Source organism: Lycium ferocissimum, chromosome 4 (genome assembly GCF_029784015.1).
Source record: "Lycium ferocissimum isolate CSIRO_LF1 chromosome 4, AGI_CSIRO_Lferr_CH_V1, whole genome shotgun sequence".
Lineage (NCBI taxonomy): Eukaryota > Viridiplantae > Streptophyta > Magnoliopsida > Solanales > Solanaceae > Lycium > Lycium ferocissimum.
This window is the reverse complement of record NC_081345.1, coordinates 56,231,813-56,251,317: the sequence shown is the minus strand read 5'-3', so window position 1 is coordinate 56,251,317 and position 19,505 is coordinate 56,231,813. Positions and strand designations below refer to the sequence as shown.

The 19,505-nt window shown below is 35.9% G+C and overlaps 1 protein-coding gene and 1 long non-coding RNA gene across 2 annotated transcripts in view; both read left to right on the top strand.

Moving 5' to 3' along the window:
* LOC132054884 (uncharacterized) overlaps positions 1-745 on the top strand; it is a 3,796-nt gene extending 3,051 nt beyond the window's left edge. The window contains exon 4 of the long non-coding RNA XR_009414392.1: positions 659-745. This is a non-coding gene — a long non-coding RNA (uncharacterized LOC132054884). The remainder of the gene's footprint in view (positions 1-658) is intronic.
* Positions 746-938: 193 nt separating this feature from the next.
* LOC132054220 ((+)-neomenthol dehydrogenase-like) overlaps positions 939-19,505 on the top strand; it is a 38,778-nt gene continuing 20,211 nt past the window's right edge. Inside the window, exons 1-2 of the mRNA XM_059446265.1 lie at positions 939-965; positions 6,382-6,642. Of these exons, the coding sequence (XP_059302248.1) occupies positions 939-965; positions 6,382-6,642 (288 nt within the window). The remainder of the gene's footprint in view (positions 966-6,381; positions 6,643-19,505) is intronic.

Below are 19,505 nucleotides of genomic sequence, written 5' to 3'. Positions count from 1 at the left end.
CGATCTTCAACTCGTCACCTTGTCTACTCGTCACATGCTTCCAAATCCCTCACTTTAAGCACCGTTTTCCATCATTTGTCATCTTCGTACCTATGCACATGGTATACGACGACATAAGTTCAAATACGACGATTGAGTCACGAATTAAGCGATAAAAGTCATAAGAGTAGGATGTAAAATGACGCAAAACACGATATTTGTACCAAATATCAGTGAAATTTTTTTAAACCTCAGGTGATCGAATTTTTTCGACCACACGAGGTCGAAATTTTTTTTTCTACCTAAATTAATAAAATATAGTTTTCGACCTTATGTGGTCAAAAAATCTATTTTTATTTAAATATTATTTAACGTTTTTGACCACATGTGGTCGAAATAGGAAAGAATATACATTAAAAAACATTTATTTCACATAACTAGGGAGATTAAATTTCACATACTTGTATCACTTTGGAAACTTAAATATCCAAAAGTTTTACCTTTTAAATAATACTTGTTGAACTAATTAGACTACACTACAACAGAAAAATAGGATCTTCATCCTTATATGGGTTTTAATATAAGGGTTAAACAGACTAATGAATTTTTATTTTCATTTCATTTTTACTTGTGGCTCGTTTGGATATGAAATTAGTTGTTAATCTTGATTTGTTTGCAGACGCTCGAGAGGGGTCAGGAAGTACCTCAAGATTAAATTTTCAAGATTACTCACACGAGGAAGGCGAAGAACGCCGATGGTACAGACCAATGGATTGAACCAAGGGCTCAAGAACCTATGTAAGTCACTAACTTAGAATAATAGTAACTTTTTATTTTATTTTATTTTATTTTATTTTTTTTATACTAAATTTAGCTACTAACATTGTATCCTTCAATTTCAGACCGAGTTTCAAGAACACTTTGGGGAATATTGTGCTAGTCAGTCAGCTGGAACGTCGATGACCAAAGAGATAATTGATCAGCAGGTATGGGATAGTTTATGGGATGCCTAATCGAGCCTGTCGTCAATTCCCGTTGTTCCTTCAAGGTGTCGGTGCTACTTCTGAAGGGGCAGTGTAACGACCCGCTTGGTCGTTATAGTCTTTTCGACACTTTTGACCCTTTTCCGAGCTTGGTTAGCTCACTTTTGACCCGAGGGGACCGTTGACACGCTTCCCGAAGGTGTTCGGGTTTGATTGTGGTGACTTTTTGGGTGAAATTAGCTTTAAGCGAAAAAGAGTTGACTTTTAGGTAAACAGACCTTTTTCGAAAATCCGTCGATTCCGAGGGGTCCGGATGGTCATTTAGAACTGGTGAGTATATCTGGTTCGGTTCCCAATGAACACGGGTGCATTTTGGGACTTGGGTTGGGAAGTTGAAATTGAGGTATCGGGGATTGGCTCGGTCAACGAGACCTTCGTTGGAAATTCCGAGGCCACGAGTGCGTTCGTAGCGTGTTTTTATGTGTGTCTGTGTATGTGGTTTGTGAGCAGATGGCCTCGGGTATTAGTCGGGATTTCGGATTGAGATTGTGTTTATTTCGGGGGGGTTCGGTGCCGGTGTTCGCCATGCCGCACCCTTATCGTCCCCGGCGGCACCGCCATATAGGCGGTGGGATGCCGCCGGGCGGCCAGTGTACGTAGCCGACCCTCTCGGCGGTCGGAGGCCGTCGGGCGGGACCGCCGTTGTCACCGTTCGCCGCCGCCGCATCGCATTCGGGCCTGTTATTTCATTAATTGTGTATTAAAAGCCCTTAGTCTCTCATTTATTACTATTCCGAAAATTGAGCTATTGGGAGCAATTCTAGAGGATTCTTGGAGAAGATTCTTGGTGGTAAGTCCTTCTAATCTCTTTGCTATTCCATTACCCCTAATCATCTTAGAATCCCTTTACCTTGTTAGTTCATTAAGTAATGGAAGATTAAAAGTGGGTTTAATGAATATTCTATCTAGGCTTCTAAATCATGATTTGTTGGTTGGGTTAGCTTCTTTAAGCATTGAATTGATGATTAGAATCCTTTATTTCATAATTTCTTCCTAATTAGAGGCTAATTTGTGGAATTGGAAGTTAGGGTTTATACCCAAATTTGGGGGTTTTACCTAGAATCCGAATTAGAGTGATTTGTTGATTACTCTAACTTGCTAATGATGGGAATTAATCACCTAGAGGTTTAATCTAATGTTGGGACCTTGAGATCCCTAATTTCACCCTTCTAGTTCATAAACCCTATTCCATAGGTTGGGGATTTGGGTCTTGAAAGAAGTAGGATTTGTTTCGATGTTCTCCTTGATTCTAATTCTATGATTCGAATATGCGTAGACTTTCTTCTTCTCGAGGCTTAAGGGAAGGCTAAGGAGTGATTGTTGGTGTTATTGTTGTTAGGCCTTCTAGGTAGGTTACGATTTATCCTATGGTGAGACTTCGTTTAGCGAAGCATATATTTAGACGATATTGTCGGAGAAAGCATGTAAACCTTCGAGTATGAAGTTGGGTTGGATATTATCTTGGGTTGGGCCCTGTTGTGTGATTGGGGTTAGCCACCCCGTTGTGTTGTGATTTGATTGTTCTATTGTGTTGGCTTGATGCCGCTTGATGATATTAGATATTAGAGACTATTGATATATCTTGATTATAATATTGTAGTATCTTACTTGTTGACGTTTGATACGAGGATAGTGTTCTATACGGCTTGTGTAGCCTTTTCATGATATTGTTGGTGTACCCATGCTTGGTACTTGTGATATTGATCTGATCATTGATGTTGAACTCATACATTGCACGCATTCTCATCCTTCATGATATACTGTTGATACATTGATGATACTTGAGGAAACACTGTGATGAGCTGGGCTCAGTTGGATGAGAGTGACGTGAGGACCGATATCCGATGGTTGTGCCGGAATCGTGGTTGTGTCGTATTGAATCCCGATGTTTGTGTCGGGATCGTGAGGTAGCGGTATCCAGGTTGTCGCCGGACCGTGAGGTACATGGACTCCGCGGGTCCCCTATGGGTTGTGCTACCGAGACGTCGATACTTCCGTCCAGAGTACATGTGTACACAGCATTGCATTGCATCCACATTTCATACATTATTGCATTGCATTGCATTATGGCTTTATGTTGATGATCTGGTGATATACTTGTGTTATTTGGATTCAGATTGATTATATTGAGACTTGGCACACTTGGGATTAGATGTTGTAACCTAGGTGACGACGTGTACTTGGTTTCTGATTTGTGTTGATTTATAACTTTTGATTTACCTGTTTATCTTACTTTATTGTCTAGATTATGTTAGTTAAACTTAGTCGGCCTATGATACCTACCAAAGATCTTGTAGTTTTGTACTTACTCGCACTTGTCGTCGAGATTCTTTATGAATGCAGAATTCCAGGTGGTATCTACTTCCGTTTCTCGTGGCTGATAGTCGCTTCGAGAGTTGCTTAGAGTCAACAGGGTGAGCACGAGACGTCTGCCGCTTTGAAGATTCTTCTTTATTTATGTCTTATGTTCTATTCCGAGACATATTCAGACTTGATGTATTATTGATATTCTAGACTTGTATATTCTAGAGTAGATGCTCTTGTATGGATTAGACCAGACTCTGGGGTGTATTTTCCTTATTTCCGCATACTTTCTATATTATTATCGTCAGACATATGTGATTTTATTTCTTCCGCTTATTTAATTAATTCCTTGTGTTTTTACTATTGTTGGGTTGAGGGTTTGCCTACCGAGGTGAGAAAGGTAGGTGCCCGCGCGACTTAGCTAAATTGGGTCGTGACAGATAGTGGATCCTAAGGAGTACCAAGAAATAAAGTAGAAAGTTGCTCAACTAACAAGCACACATAGTGCCACGGAGGTTAGGATGTTGGATATGCAGGCCCAAACAGACAGTTTACTTAATTCGGGGACGTTTTCGATTCCCCCGTGTCCCGGGGATGCTCGTAGGTCACGCGCCACTGCCCGACCTTCCCATGGTAGACGACGTAGGTCACAGGCCAACGTAGATCATGGTCTTGTGGATGAGAATAGTGGGGAGGATTCGGATCATGTCTCTAACACCCAACGTTGACTTCTTTGATTCGTATACTTTTGGATTCTAATTTTGCTATGTTTTCTTGGATATGTATATGATATTTAAGTGTTTGAATGTAGTTTTAATTCGAATTAGAAGTACTTTGAAGGTGAATTTGATTGTAGAATGTTGTTTATGGTTGTTTACTTTATGATGTTTAAGTGTCTGAATGTAGTTTTAAGGATATTTTGAAGTACTTTGAAGTTGAATTTGATTGTAGAATGTGTTGTTATGTCGCATTGTTGATGAATTGGATGTGTTGTAGAATAATATTGATTTGGTTGCTAGGTAGGTGGGCTACTATAAAAGCAACTAAATGCTGATTTTTTTTTTTCCAGATTTTCGACCACACGAGGTCGAAAATCAGCCCAGATGTTGCTAAATTTCGACCTCACGAGGTCGAAAATGTACCTAGAAATTAAAATTTTGACCACATGAAGTCGAAATTTAGCAACAATGTTGTCAGATTTCGACCACATGCAGTCGAAATTCTAGGCAACATATTGAATTTCGACCTCTTGTGGTCGAAATTTAAAATGCTGGCTAGCATTTCGACCTCATGTGGTCGAGATTTGGCAACAATATTGCTACATTTCGACCACACGAGGTCAGAATAAAAATAAATAAATGTTTTTTAATGTACATTCTTTCCTATTTCGACCATGTGTGGTCGAAAACGTTAAATAATATTTAAATAAAAATAGATATTTCGACCACATGCGGTTGAAAATTTTAATTAGTATTTAAATAAAAATTATTTTTTTCGACCTCGTGTGGTCGAAAACTTTTAATAATATTTAAATAAAAAATGCATTTTTCGACCACACAAGGTCGAAAACTGTATTTTCTTAATTTAGGTAGATTTTTTTTTTTGACCTCATGTGGTCGAAAAATTTCGACACATGAGGTCAAAAAAAATTTCACCCTATCAATTAACGACCTACCCTTGAGGTCGAAAATTCAGCTTTTTCGAAGTCATGCGGTCGAAAATTTTGATCGATTACTGTTTTTTTAATAGTGATGGTTAATTAATATACACATTCTCACTTTAAATTTTGTCGCTTGAATTGATATAATTTTATGTAAACATCTTATGTATTCAAAGGAGGTCTCTTCAGGCACTCCCAAAAAAAAAAAAAAAAAAGAGAGAGAGTATTCATTTTAGCCTCTGAGTGAGGATACTCTAATAAGAAGAGTCTAACCAGGTGGATAGAAAATATTGATTATGGGATCACCCTAAATTAAATACTTTCAATAAAAAACACACTCACCCTAAATTAAGTATTTAAAATATATATATATAATAAATTTAGTGCTAAAAACTTAATATTAAACCCACCGATCAAATTTAAATAATACCCTTCCGTTTAATTTGTTTGTCTTATATTCTTTTCTAGTTCGTTTAAAAAAAAATGTATTTTTTAAAAAATTCTTTAATTCCAACTTTTTAAATAACATATTTAAGAGCACAAGATTAAGTGACATTTTAATATATTTTACATATCAAAAATCTTTTTTACTTTTTTAAACTTTGAGTCAAAGCAAAATCAGACAAATAAAATAAAACTGAGTATATCTTAGGATCCAAGTTCCAAACTCCACTAGCACTATATATATGCCTTGCAGCTCTGCCTATTTTCCTCCAGAAAAGCACACCGAACAGAGAGTTGTGTACAAAAGAAAAAAAGAATGGCGAAGATTCCCTAAACAACCATCCAATAAGAAAGTAAGTCTTCTGCCTTGCCCTCAGAATCTCTCTCTCTCTTTTCAGTAATTAAGCTCTTTGTTACTCCCTCCCTCCGTATCAATTTATGTGACACCTTCCGGATTTCGAGATTCAAACAAGTCTTTTTTTACCGTAATTTTATATATATATCTTTTAAATATTTTGAATTGTCAATTATTGTACTAGAAACAAAAAAATTTCTCATTCAGTGAGAAATTTGTGTTATAAAACATGATTTTTCCATCTCATTCCCACCGACCAGCCCATTAGGAAAACTCATGGTGTGAAACAGGTTTTATTGAAACACTGGGAAGCTTTCTAATTTTTTCGTGTGAAAACACTACTAAATTCTAATTTTTTCGTGTGAAAACACTACTATTTAGGTTTTTCCTCCCAACATTCAGTGGCTATTTCCACTAAATATTTTTCAGTGGGAAAATAATGATTTTTTAGTAGTGCTTATTTCAGAAAATTGAAAGATTTCATGCCTGAATTCATGATCAAACTTTAACTGTTTGACTCTTGAATTCGAACTGTGCCACATAAATTGAGACAGAGAAAATAATTAATATTAATTTTTATCTTTTTTTTGGTTCAGGAATGCAGTAGTTACAGGGGAAACAAAGGTATAGGGTATGAAATATGCAGGCAGCTAATGCAAAAAGGAGTGATGGTAATTTTAACAGCTAGGGATGAAAAAAGAGGCAAAGAAGCTGTTGAAAAGCTATTGAGAGAAGAGTCTTGTTATTATCATCAAATGAATCTTGTTGTGTTTCATCAAGTTGATGTTGTGGATCCACAAAGTGTTTCCTCTTTGGTTGACTTCATCAAATCTAAATATGGAAAGCTTGATATTTTGGTAAGTCATCTACAACTACTCCTTTTTCCAATGAAAATATAGCAACATACACATGTTCTCAAATAGGAATTACATAATTTCATACATCACTTGGCTCAATATTATAATAGAAATGAGTTTATATTTTTTAGATTTTACCATATTTAGCATATTTTGTATATAATTTTGATTATTTAGGGAAAAGACGGTAATTTTTTAATTTGTGATTATGATTTTTCGTTTTTTGATGCTTAGAAACTGATTGAGAGTGATATTCATGTTTATCATCACAAAAAAGGGTAATCCGTTATTGAATTTTTTTAAAAGCTTGAAAACTCACAAATGAATTTTGTGATTTGTTAAATTTTTTGACAAATGGGTGATTGGGGTGAAGATGTCATTTTGAAACTATTAGGTGAAGATTTGAGCTATTTGGTGCTGTTTTTGACCCATTTCGTTTCGTCGATGAAATCCAATTGTATTACAAGTTTGTATAATTTTATAGGGATAAGGCACCGTTACCCCCCTGAACTATACCCGAATTTGCTACGACACACCTTACCTTTCCCAGGGTCCTATTACCCCCCTAAACTTATTTAAAACGAAATAATTACCCCCTAAAAGTTCGATGCCCACTCTCATATGGGAGAGTGACATACACTCTCCTTGCCACATGTGTATTTATTTGTTTTCTTCTTTTTTTTTTAATTTTTTCAGCTTACGTGTCAATTTTTTTAAAAATAAAAATAAAAAACTGAATTTTCATTAAAAAAAAAAGAGTTTTAAAACCCGTCTTTTTTTTTTTTTTTTAATTTGAAAATTTGATTTTTTTAAACCCATTTTAAAAAAAAAAAACTAAAAACATGGATTAAAAAACTGAATTTTATTTTAAAAAAAGGATTTTTAAAACCCTTTTTTAAAAAAAAATTGAAAATTTGTTTTTTTTTAAAACCCGTTTTTGAAAAAGAAAAAAAAAACTGAAAAATGATTTTTTTTTTAAATATGGAAAAATGGATTTGTTAAAAATATGGAAAACTTGATTATTTTTTTAAAATGTCTTAAAAAATCTTGATTTCATTTTCTTAGGACACTTTTATTTTTCAAATAAAATCCGGAAAAATGTTTTTCTTGCCAAAATGTGAAAAAAAAAAACTGAATTTTTATAAAATTTGAAAAAATTAATTATTTTCTTAACATGTGGAAAACCCGTTTTTTAAAACTAAATGTGGAAGACTAGATTTATTTTCAAATTTTTAAGAAAATGCGATTTTTAAGAAAAAAATAAGTTTTCCCCTTTTTTATGTTTCTCACTCTCTCAAAGAGAGAGTGAAACACACTCTCTTTGCCACATCAGCGTTTAAGGGGGTAATTATTCCGTTTTAAATAAGTTTAGGGGGGTAATAGGGCCCAGGGAAAGGTAAGGTGTGTCGTAGCAAATTCGGGTATAGTTCAGGGGGGTAATGGTGCCTTATCCCTAATTTTATATAGGCATGATACATTAACAAGCCCTCAAACTTGGTTAGCTGGTAAGTATGCCCTCTAATTTTTGGTGTGCACAAGCAGACACTTCAATTGTCTCTACTTTGTCAGTTAAACACTCCAACTTACAAAATGATCATCTAGACATCTTCAAAATTTATTTGCCACGTCAGCTTTTGTGTTTATGTGTTCAACTTTATACAAGTTGAGGTGCCTACTTATGCACACCTAAAGTTGGAGGGCATACTTGCTTGCAGAGGCCAAGTTTGAGGGTCTATTTATGTATTATGTCTTTTGTATAATAGTGTAAAAGTGTGTATAACACCTCTGGTACACTATTATACACTTTTATATAATGTTGATACCTTATTTACGATATTTATAATATTTTATACTTGGTGTATAAACACAGTTGCGAAAAAATTAGTTGTGCGGACATAAGCTAGAAATATAACTATGTGGGTGCAACATGTTGTGTTGGACATTACTAGTATATATAAGAGACAACCCAAGGGCTTTTGTAGTCCTCACAAAAGTTTCCAATAAAATGTCAAACTTTTTAATTAATTACGTTTAGGCCTTGAATTTATTTTTTAATGTCAAAATTTACTTTTTATTCTTATGGTCTACTTTTCAAAAGCTATCGAACCTCCTATCTTATTTCCCATGTTTTTTTTGAATTTTCAATCCGGTGTCCGGTACCCGCATAAGAGCCCGACTAATCTGGATTCGTGTCGCGTATGGCTCATTCAGGGGAGGCGCTCTCTTCTAATAATTTTTTCATACCCAGGCTCGAACCCGAGAACCCTGGTTAAGAGAGGAGCAGTCTCATCCGCTGCACTTTATATTTCTTGTTACTTTTTTTTATCGATCTTATCTATTAACCTAAGAAATAGTCATTTATTCGCTATATATTCTTGATTCTTGTTGCTCTCTCGTTTTGTCCTTTTTAATTTGTTACTTATTATAAATTTTTACATGTAAGCATTTCTTTTACTTTATATTTGTATTATGAAATTAGAGCATTTCTGAAATTTTTTTACTCACATGTAGGCATTTCTTTTACGTTATATTTATACTTAAATGAACTCATATGTGTTTAAAAAGATTTGTACTAAAATAATTTTCAGATAGGTTTAAAAATTATTAAATAATGCCAATAGTGTTGAAATGAAAACAGTGTTATCAGTCAAGATTCAGTTATCTTTAAAATCTCTTGTTTTCTTAACTAAAATTAATCTTTTAAATACAAAATAAGTTTGAAGTAGGGCAGAGTTAGAGTGTCAGCTACAGATTTGGTCGGATTTGGTAGGGCTTTGGTACAAATTTTGTATTTGTCTTAAAAGTTCATTAAATATATAATGTATAGATTATTAATTTTGAACTAAATATCTTAAAAAATTAGAATTCAGAACTCATAAATCAAATCCTCCGCATCTGATTTGAGGTAAATAATTTCATCAAAATGAAAGTTAAGATATTAAAGGAGTGAAATGAAAGTTTTGCTTTTATATATTGAGAATATATTTATTTGAAATTTAATTATTACTAACATAAATTATATTTTTTTAATTAAAATATCTACTTTTATATCGTGAGTTTGCACGGGCCTTATGAAACTAGTGTACTGTATATTTTGGAAGAATTCCCTTTTTTCTTGTTCAACCTTATGAAATATAACAGTTAATTTCATAGTTCAAAGATCCCTATCTTTCAGCCGCGGACAAAATTTGAAGTTTTTAGATTCTGGCTTTTTGCTTGCAAGTTACTCCCTTCGGATAAAAAAGAGTGTCTACTTAGCCATTTGCACACCCCTTAAGAAAATACTAATTCCTAGACAAAAATAGTTAATTTGACTAAACATCCCTAATTCAATAAGTATTGATATTTGATCACTTTAACACTTAATAAGGACAATTTTGGAAGAATAAGGTTAATTCTTTCTTGATTTGGTAAGTGGACACTCTTTTTTATCCGGAGGGTATACTAGATTCTAAATTTATAATTTGTACATATTAATAATAAGTAAAACAAATACAAAATTTGGACAAAATTACTAATTTTCGTCGAATTTGTACCGTAAACGTAAACAATCTACTCCTGATATCTTTATAAGTACTTTTTTAGTAATTTGTAAAAAGCTTTTCTTTTTTTACCTGATATCACTTATCCGATAAAAATTACTTAGATAAAATACTTTTTATGAGATAAATATTATCTGGTAATTGAGGGAAGAGGACACTTTTATATGGCGAAAAAAATAATATATCGAGTTTCAGGACGTTATATGTCAAAATAATCTTGACATTTTCTCTGATTTGGCGTGGCAAATTTGGCTTTCGGGAATTCCGATAATGATTTTTTTTTTTTGAGCATTTTAATCTTCTAAGCAACGAATGTAGTTATATTTAAGTGAGAAAAAAATAATTTTTTGACTTTATTGCAAAAATTCGTAAGTTTAGTTGACCATTCATGAAACTAATCCAATTTATCCTTGAGTTTGTCTAATAGCTTTAGTACAACAACAACAACAACAACATACCCAGTTGGATCCCACAACGTGAGGTCTGGGGAGGGTAAGGTGTACGCAGACCTTACCTCCACCTTGGTATGTTCTAATAGCTTTAGTTATTAAATTAATTAATATGGTTTAATCCAAGATTCATTGAAAATAAATAGATTAGAACATACCATTATCTCCTTTTTTTGGTTCGTCGATCTTATCTTTCTTTTTTTTTTTTTTTTGGTCGATCGGTTTCTTGTCAAGTTATTATAAAATAGTCGCATATGAAGTTTAGTGACTGTTAGCGGAAACGTAAAAGAAAGAACACAAGATTTAACGTGGTTCGGATCAAAATGATCCTACGTCCACCAGAGAACAATTGCCTTTATATTATTAACAAAAGAAGGGTAGATTTCCCAATTACACCTAAGAAAATTGCTCTCTCAACTCTCAACTCACTACAAAGGATTTATGAATTTTTGGGATGCTAAATAAAGAAGAATTGCCTCTCATTTTATAGGCATAAAATGACTTAGGCTCCAGGTGTGCTACATGAGCTCTTCAATTCTCCTCCACCTCTTAGCATTCTTTAGCTCCAAGCAATGCATCCTTTGGCTCCAAGTATCCTTTGGCTCCAAGTAACTGAGCATTCTTTGGCTCCAAGTAATAGAAAATCATCCAACGCATGAGTTATTCTATCACATAACAAAAAACCAACTCTTTCAATCTCCACCTTGGTTTGCGTACCGAGCATGCATATCAACAACTCTGGCCAAAACTTCTAAGCTTACTGGGCAACCCCGTTGTAAGAAACAAGAAGAATCAAACCATTGTTGAACATACCACCTTCACCTAATAACTGTTCTCTCGGAGTTGCATCAGTTGATGCGTACTCCCGCTAAGTCCTTGCAGTGTGTAAACTTAGCGAGCGGGACTATCTTGGTCAACATGTCTGCAGCGTTATCCTCTGTGATAATCTTCACGACCTTGATAGTTCCCTCTTCAACAACATCTCGAAGAAAATGAAATCCGACATATCAATGTGTTTAGTGCGCTCATGAAATCTCTTATTTTTAATTAGATGAATAGCACTATGACTATCACATCTAAGGGTTGATTCCTGCCGAACCAAACTCAATTCTGCCACCAAACCTTTCAACCAGATAGCTTCTTTCACCGCCTCCGTTGCTGCCATGTATTCTGCTTCTGTACTAGACAAAGCGACAATCGACTGCAGAGTCGATTTCCAACTAACGGCACTGCCCAATGAGATTAAAGATGTATCCAGTTGTGGACCTCCTTCTGTTAAGATCCCCTGCATAGTCAGAATCCACATAACCAAGAATTGAAATACCTCCACCACCTTTTCGAAAGGTCGGACCAACATTAGAAGCTCCCTTGAGATATCTCAATATCCACTTGACAGCTTCCCAATGCCTTTTTCCTGGGTTGGACATGTATCTGCTTACCACACTTACATATTGAGTAGTATCTGGACGCGTACATACCATAGCATACATAATGCTACCAACTGCGCTAGCATAAGGAACCTTTGACATATGCTCCACCTCATCCTTGGACTGAGGCATTTGTAACTCTGAAAGCTTAAAATGAGGAGCTAACGGTGTACTTACAGGCTTGCACGTATGCATATTGAATCTCTCGAGAACCCTTTCGATGCACCTCTTCTGAGAAAGATGTACAACACCGTATTCTCTTGAAATCTCCATACCAAGGATTTTATTTTCAGCTCCCAAATCCTTCATGTCAAATTCCTTACTCAACAGTTCCTTCAAAGCATTTATCTCAGTAATGTTATTAGCAGCAATAAGCATATCATCAACATATAACAGTAAATAAATCATTGAGTTACCAGACATCTTTTTGTGATACACACAGCTGTCAAATGCACTCCTTGAGAATTCATGTGTAGTCATGAATGCATCAAACCTCTTGTACTGCAATTTATCTGGGGATTGCTTCAAACCATACAAAGACTTCTTCAGTTGGCATACATGATCTTCTTTTCCCTCAGCTAGGAAACCTTCAGGCTGATCCATATAGATTGTCTCTTCTAGATCACCATGTAAGAAAGCAGTTTTGACATCAAGCTGTTGAAGCTCCAAGTCAAATTGTGCAACCAATGCTAGTAGCATGCGAATTGAGCTATGCTTCACGACCGGAGAGAAAATCTCATTGTAGTCAATTCCCTCCTTCTGACTGGAGCCCTTTGCAACAAATCTCGCCTTGAACCTAGCATCTTCCACTTCAGAAATTCCCTCTTTCTTTATGTAGACCCATTTGCATCCAACTGTTCTCTCCCCTTTTGTCTTTGAACTAAGACCCATTTCTGATTCTTCTAAAGAGACTCCATCTCTTCAGTCATGGCTAACCGCCATTTTGCAGCATCCTTACAAGAAGTTGCTTCAACATATGAGGAGGGCTCCAGATCCTTAATCTCTTCTTCTGCAGCTACGACGCATATGCAATCAGGTTTGCTTGATCTATAAGGCGTTCCGGTCTTCGTATATGCCTCTTCTCCTTTCCCTTCGCAATTGTGTATGGTTCATTGATAGCAAGATCTACATCTTTTGACTCATCTTTAACCTGAGTCTCTTGATCCTTTTCCTTGGTAACCTCCATCGGAAGCTCCACCTGTTCGTTGTTCTCATTTCCTGGAAACTCCACGGAAACTTTACGGGGATAAAGTACAGAGGATTCATCAAAGGTAACATCTCTAATAACTATAAATTTGAGTAGAGACAAACACCAAAGTTTGTACCCTTTTACTCCATCCACATACCCTACGAATATGTCCTTCTTAGCCCTTGGTTCAAGCTTTCCTTCATTAACATGATAATAAGCTGGACATCCAAATACTCGTAAGTATGAATAGTTAGAGGGTTCACCTGACCATACCTTATTCGGAGTCTTAAAGTCAATCGTCGATGCTAGAGATCGATTGACAATTTGAGCAGCAGTGTGAACTGCTTCAGCCCAAAATACTTTGGACATTTTGGCTTGTAGGAGCATACAACGAGCCTTTTCAAGAAGAGTTCTATTCATCCTCTCGGCAACTCCATTCTACTGTGGGGTGTGCCTGATTGTCCTATGTCTTGAGATTATGAACCTTCTAAAATCATTAAACTCTTCACTACAAAACTCCAAGCCATTGTCTGTGCGAAGATACTTGATTTTCTGCTCCATTTGATTCTCAATCAAAATCTTCCACTCCTTAAATGCTTCAAAAGCATCACTTTTCGCCTTCAAAAAACGCACCCAAACCTTTTGTGAGAAATCATCAATAAAAGTGAGAAGATACCTCTTTCCTCCCTTCGATGGAAGTTTAGAGGGGACCTATAAATCTCGAATGATTTACGTAGTCTAGCACCCCTTCTCCCGTCTTATGCTTGCCAAAGGTTGAAGCTTAACTTCTTCGCTTCCCTAGAACGCAAAGGTTCACAAAATTCAAGTGTGCTGATATTCTCACCTTTCAAAAGGTTACGGTTGCTCAACATCTCCAGTCCACGTGCGCTCATATGACCCAATCTCATATACCATAATCTTGCCTTGTCATCATTAGATAATCATGATCGTCGACGCATTTGCAGCCAACACTAAATAGCCTCAATGTGTAAAGGCCATCCTCCAACTTGCCTTTAGCATGACTAAAGAACCTTTAGTCACCTTCATAGTTCCTCCTTCACTCATGTACTTATAGCCTTGTTCATCCAGAGTACCAGGGAGATCAAATGCTTCTTCAGATCAGGAACATGACGTACTTGTGTAATAGTCCTCATGGTTCCATCATGGCAGGGAACCCAAACTGAGCTAATGCCAACTATTGCACAAGGTGCATTGTTGCCCATTCTTACGGTTCCTCCACTTTTCTCATAGCTGCTAAACCCCGTCTCTTCGAACATCATATGCAGAAAGTACAAGCAGAGTCTAACACCCATTTGTTTCCATAACTTCCATTATTGCACGAAGTTGTAAGTACATAATCATAGTGTAATCATGTACCCGTTCAACCGTGAACGCACTCGCCTTTTTCCGTGGACTTTGAAGTTGCGCAATCTCGTTCAAAGTACCCCTTCTTGCCGCAGCCCCAACAATCTGCATTCTTCTTGTTCACACGAGACTTTGATCTGTGCTTTAATTTGCTCCTTCCCTATTGGCTAGTCCGGCCTCTCACAAAGATCCCACTTGCCTGATCATCTCTGTCTCCTTCAAAATGCCTCCTCACATCACTAAAGTTAAGTGCTTGCCGCACTTGGTCAAGGTTAATAGGCTCCTTGCTATACATCATTGAATTCTCAATATCACGATATCCTGAAGTCAATGAAAATAACAGAGCACATGGAAGCGTCTCCTCGTCCTTTTTAATTCCTGCAATCTGTAAGTCCATGACAAGTTTATCAACGCGTCTAAATGATTCAGTAACGAAGTACCTGACCCTATCTTGAATGTGTGAAGATGCTAAGTGTAACAACATCCTTGTTGTCACCGATCGGTCTCGTAAAGCCCTTGTACTTTGTCCCATAACCGGCTGTCGTCTCTTCGGTACTTGTACTCACTTCACAAGTACGTTAGGTGCAAGGGACAATTGGATTACATTCAATCCATCCCCTTCAATCTTTTCCTTGTTGAAGTGCCGATGTACCATCGGGATGCTTTCCGTCAATATCATGGATCGAACCTTCCTTCCGCTAGTGAACACCATCATCTAGATCTTCCAAATTATCGGGGTTGTTGCGCCCACCGAATCTATCGATTAAACTTCTTGGAACTCATCTTTGCTTGTTCTTCCTCCTAGATCTTCAAAGATTCCTAATGCTCGATACAAATTGTTAGCGAAATGTAAAAGAAAGAACAACAAAAGATTTAACGTGGTTCGATAAAAAATGATCCTACGTCCACTGTAGAACAATTGCCTTTATATTATTAACAAAGGAAGGGGAGATTTCCGAATTACACCTAAGAGAATTGCTCTCTCAACTCTACTCGTTACAAAGGATTTATGAATTTTTGGATGCTAAATAAAGAAGAATTGCCTCTCATTTTATAGGCATAAAATGACTGGGCTCCAAGCGTGCATACTTAGAGCTTTCAATTCTCCTCCACATCTTAGCATTCTTTGGCTCAAAGCAATGCATCCTTTGGCTCCAAGTAACTGAGCATTCTTTGGCTCCAAGTAATAGAAAATCATCCAACACATGAGTTATCCTACCACATAACAAAAAACCAACTCTTTTCGACGATATTTTCTAGTTAGGAAACTATTCCATCTTTCTTACTTTGATTTCTAGCCTGGAGACGTAGAAACTACCATAAGTGGACCCAATACGGCCACATATTCTTTGGCTGTGTACCAGTATTTGTTTTTTGGGACTTAGTTGATTTTTTTTTTTAAGTTTATTCACTTGGGGCACAACTTCAAGCTTACGCATTGTAAATTTTGTCAAGGATATTTGCATATGATGTGCTAAGACAAAGTTCGGACAAATTTTTTACCGTGTGCATGTAAACATTGGCTAAATTTTGTTATGAATTTTTCATGTATGCTTGAACTTTAGTCGTACGTGATTGAAGTGCATGTAAACATTGGCAAAATTTTGATTTACGTGTGTCCGAATATTTTTGCCAAAAAAATAAAAAATTATTCTTCAAATTTCAAAAAATCCAACACATGATTTAACACCCGTATCTACTCCAAATAAGCTCAAAATTTGAAACAAAAGTTTTATATATCATAAAGAACAAATCACAATCATCAATTTGTCAAATCAAATAAAGAAATCTAACAAATACATTTAGCAAATTTTTACATTTTTCTAGATAACACATTTCCGCCCATACATGATCGAACTGCATGCAACAAAACTCAGAATGAAACCAACAATTCAATATGAAAATTTCCTATGTAATGGACATTACTAACAATGAAAGCATTGATACTCCGTATTTAATAAGTATTATCGATAATTCGATTACATTTTGAGACTTGATTTCAGAACACTATGTAATACTATCTTAAAATATTTATGATAGCATTTTTAGGTTAGAATGTAGATTAAAAATTATAAGAATGTGTCTTAGAAAAGGTGGCCGACATTGGGCCAACCCACGGCCCACACTGTGGCTAGATTGGCCATTTTGCTGTCCGTTGCCATGGTGAGTCTTACCTAGGCAAGCCGAAGGATTTTTACCTTAAGCCGAGGGGTGTCACAGAAATTCGCTTCTCGTCGGAATATGCATATTTATGGATAATCTAAGCTAGAAAGAAAAACAAAAGCGAAATAGTTAAAAAGTGACACCGCTTGGCATTGATAGCCGTGTAGCCATTTGGTCGTGCGCCTATTTTTTGTTTTAAAGGTCTTGAGTTCGAAACTCAAAGCACCTTCATTTTGTTCATTTGTTGTTGTAAAAAAAAAATTTCGCCTCTCAATGATACTTGTCTAGTTTCGAACCGTGGAACTCCTCACAAGTTAACGAAAGCTTGAACCAATTGGTCTACAACTGTGAAGCTAAGGACTTGTGACAAGAAAATATTTGATAAGTAAGAATGCTGCTGCTTTCCTAATTAGTGATTGTGCTATTTTTTTCCCATTGCATCTTCTTTCTCGTCGATGAAATTGATTAAGATTGATTCGCGGAATCAATTGAATGATATGCTTTTTAGTGATCGTTTGATGCCTTATATAAAAAGAATTGTTTGTATTATTTATAACAAGGTTATTTTGAAAATATTTCAACAAATGAAAATTCATCGAGAAGAGTTCGAGCAATATGCTGAGTTTTGTTTTATTTGTATTGTGTTCTTTTTTTTTTTTTTTAATATGACGTTATATAGTATTTTAGATATTTGTTCTCATATTAAAATGTGACACTGCTTATGAAAAATCATGCGTACGCCACTGTACCTAGGCTCACCTGTTAAATTTTAAAGCTCGCGTAGGCTAATTTTATGGCCGAGCAAAGACATATTGACAAGCTTTGCACCGATGATAAATATTATATTTGTTCCAATAAAAAAATTGTTTAATTTTTAAATTATTAATTCTATTTTTATGAATCTCGCGCGCGCGCGCGTGCGCACACGCACACACACGCACACACACACACAGATATATATATATATATATATATATATACATTACCCCCCCCCCCCCTATATATAATGAACTTTAAAAATTTTGGATTTATCTATATAAGTATATGAAACATACAAACACACGTCCTTTATTTTAAATAGGCTTTTTTTCTTCTTATACCAATCCTTGGGCTTAATTATAAAAAACGCCTTGAATTCACTTGTTAGGCTTAACTTTGCGAGGCTTACGCCCGAAGTACTAGACTATATGATCTAAACACGCCCGACACTCTAACGTTCGGACTCGCTTAACAAGCCCACAAAATCATATGTCAAATTTTTTAATTGCCACCTTCCCCCAAATTTTTAACAAAAAGAATAATAAAAGTTAAAAATTTTTTTATGAAATATTAAGATTGAGAGAATCAAAAAGAGCCCTTTAAAATTGCATAGATTTTAATTTTAAAAACATCATGTGGATAACTATCATTTGAATATCCTTATTTTTGTTAGTTAGACGACCGAAAATTTGTATCTTCATTTCCTATTAGTCTTCATGTCTTAGTTCTATGTTTATTTTCAAAATTATCCCTAACCTTTTCAATTTTGTTTTGAAAGTAATTTTTTTATTTTTCTAAAAATAATATTTAAATTTAAAAACCCATAATATCTAGTGATTATGTACTTTTTTGGGAAAGGGAAATAGGGGAGTTTTATAATATTTTTTTGGGAAAAGGGAAGGTTCGTTGCCTCTTAATTATGCAAATGGGGGCCCTTTTCCCCTTCGGGTTTTGGGGGCAAAATTCTTTACCGTTATTAGTTGGGTCAAATTTCCCTAAAACTTTGCGAGACGGGAAAAAATTTGTCCTTATTTTTAAAGGTGGGAAAACACTTGGGGGGGACGTGTCATACAATTAAGAATTAATTATTTTCAACAGAGGGTAAATTTGAACCTTTCGTATAGTTCATGAGCAAATTTATCCTTTCCTTTAATTTTGTGTTTTTAAAATTTTTTTGTACCTCCTTTCTCTTTTATGCCCCCAAATTCCTCCACTAATCATCCTTTTTTTCCTCTTCCTCCTTGTCTCTTGTCGTGCCCCAACTCTGAGAGGCGTTCCGGGCCCAGCCATACCCCCCCAAATTTTCCTTTCCTGGTTCCCTAACTCGGGGGGGAAACCCACCTTTAGGCCGACGAGGCCTACCCGCAAACGATAATACCAATCAAGGGCAAGGGTTTTATCCTAAATCATTTAACATAACATCAATCTCGTCCAAGGGGGGCACACCAAAAAAGTATATGTAGAAAACTCGTGCAGTCACAAGGGCGACACCGACATCCACAACATACAAGATACGTTACAAGCCTCTTTAAAAAGAAATGATTGTAATATGGTTCCCACGGGCCCCCAACCTACCCCATCCGTATAAACACAAAACTCCGGACTGGGGAATCCCAAGAAAGGAGCCCTTTTCACTCTAGGGCCCGGGACTCCCCGGGCATGGAGTTTTCGCCAAGAAAAGGGCATAATAGCCAATTTTTTCCGGACCGATAAATATGACCACGGCAAACCAGAACAATACTAGTATAAAAGGACTACGTGTACCCAATGTTTAAAATTTGGGGAAGGGGGTTAGCAAAGTTTAGGGGGGGGGGATGTTGACAAAGATTAGGGGGTGGAAGGAATGTTGGAAAAATTTTGGGATAGAATGAATGTTTTTAAAGTATATTGGATGAGTTGTGATTTGTATACTCGAGGAGTAAAGGTAGATGATAAGAATGTTCGAGAAAGGAATGGATGGTTTTTAACC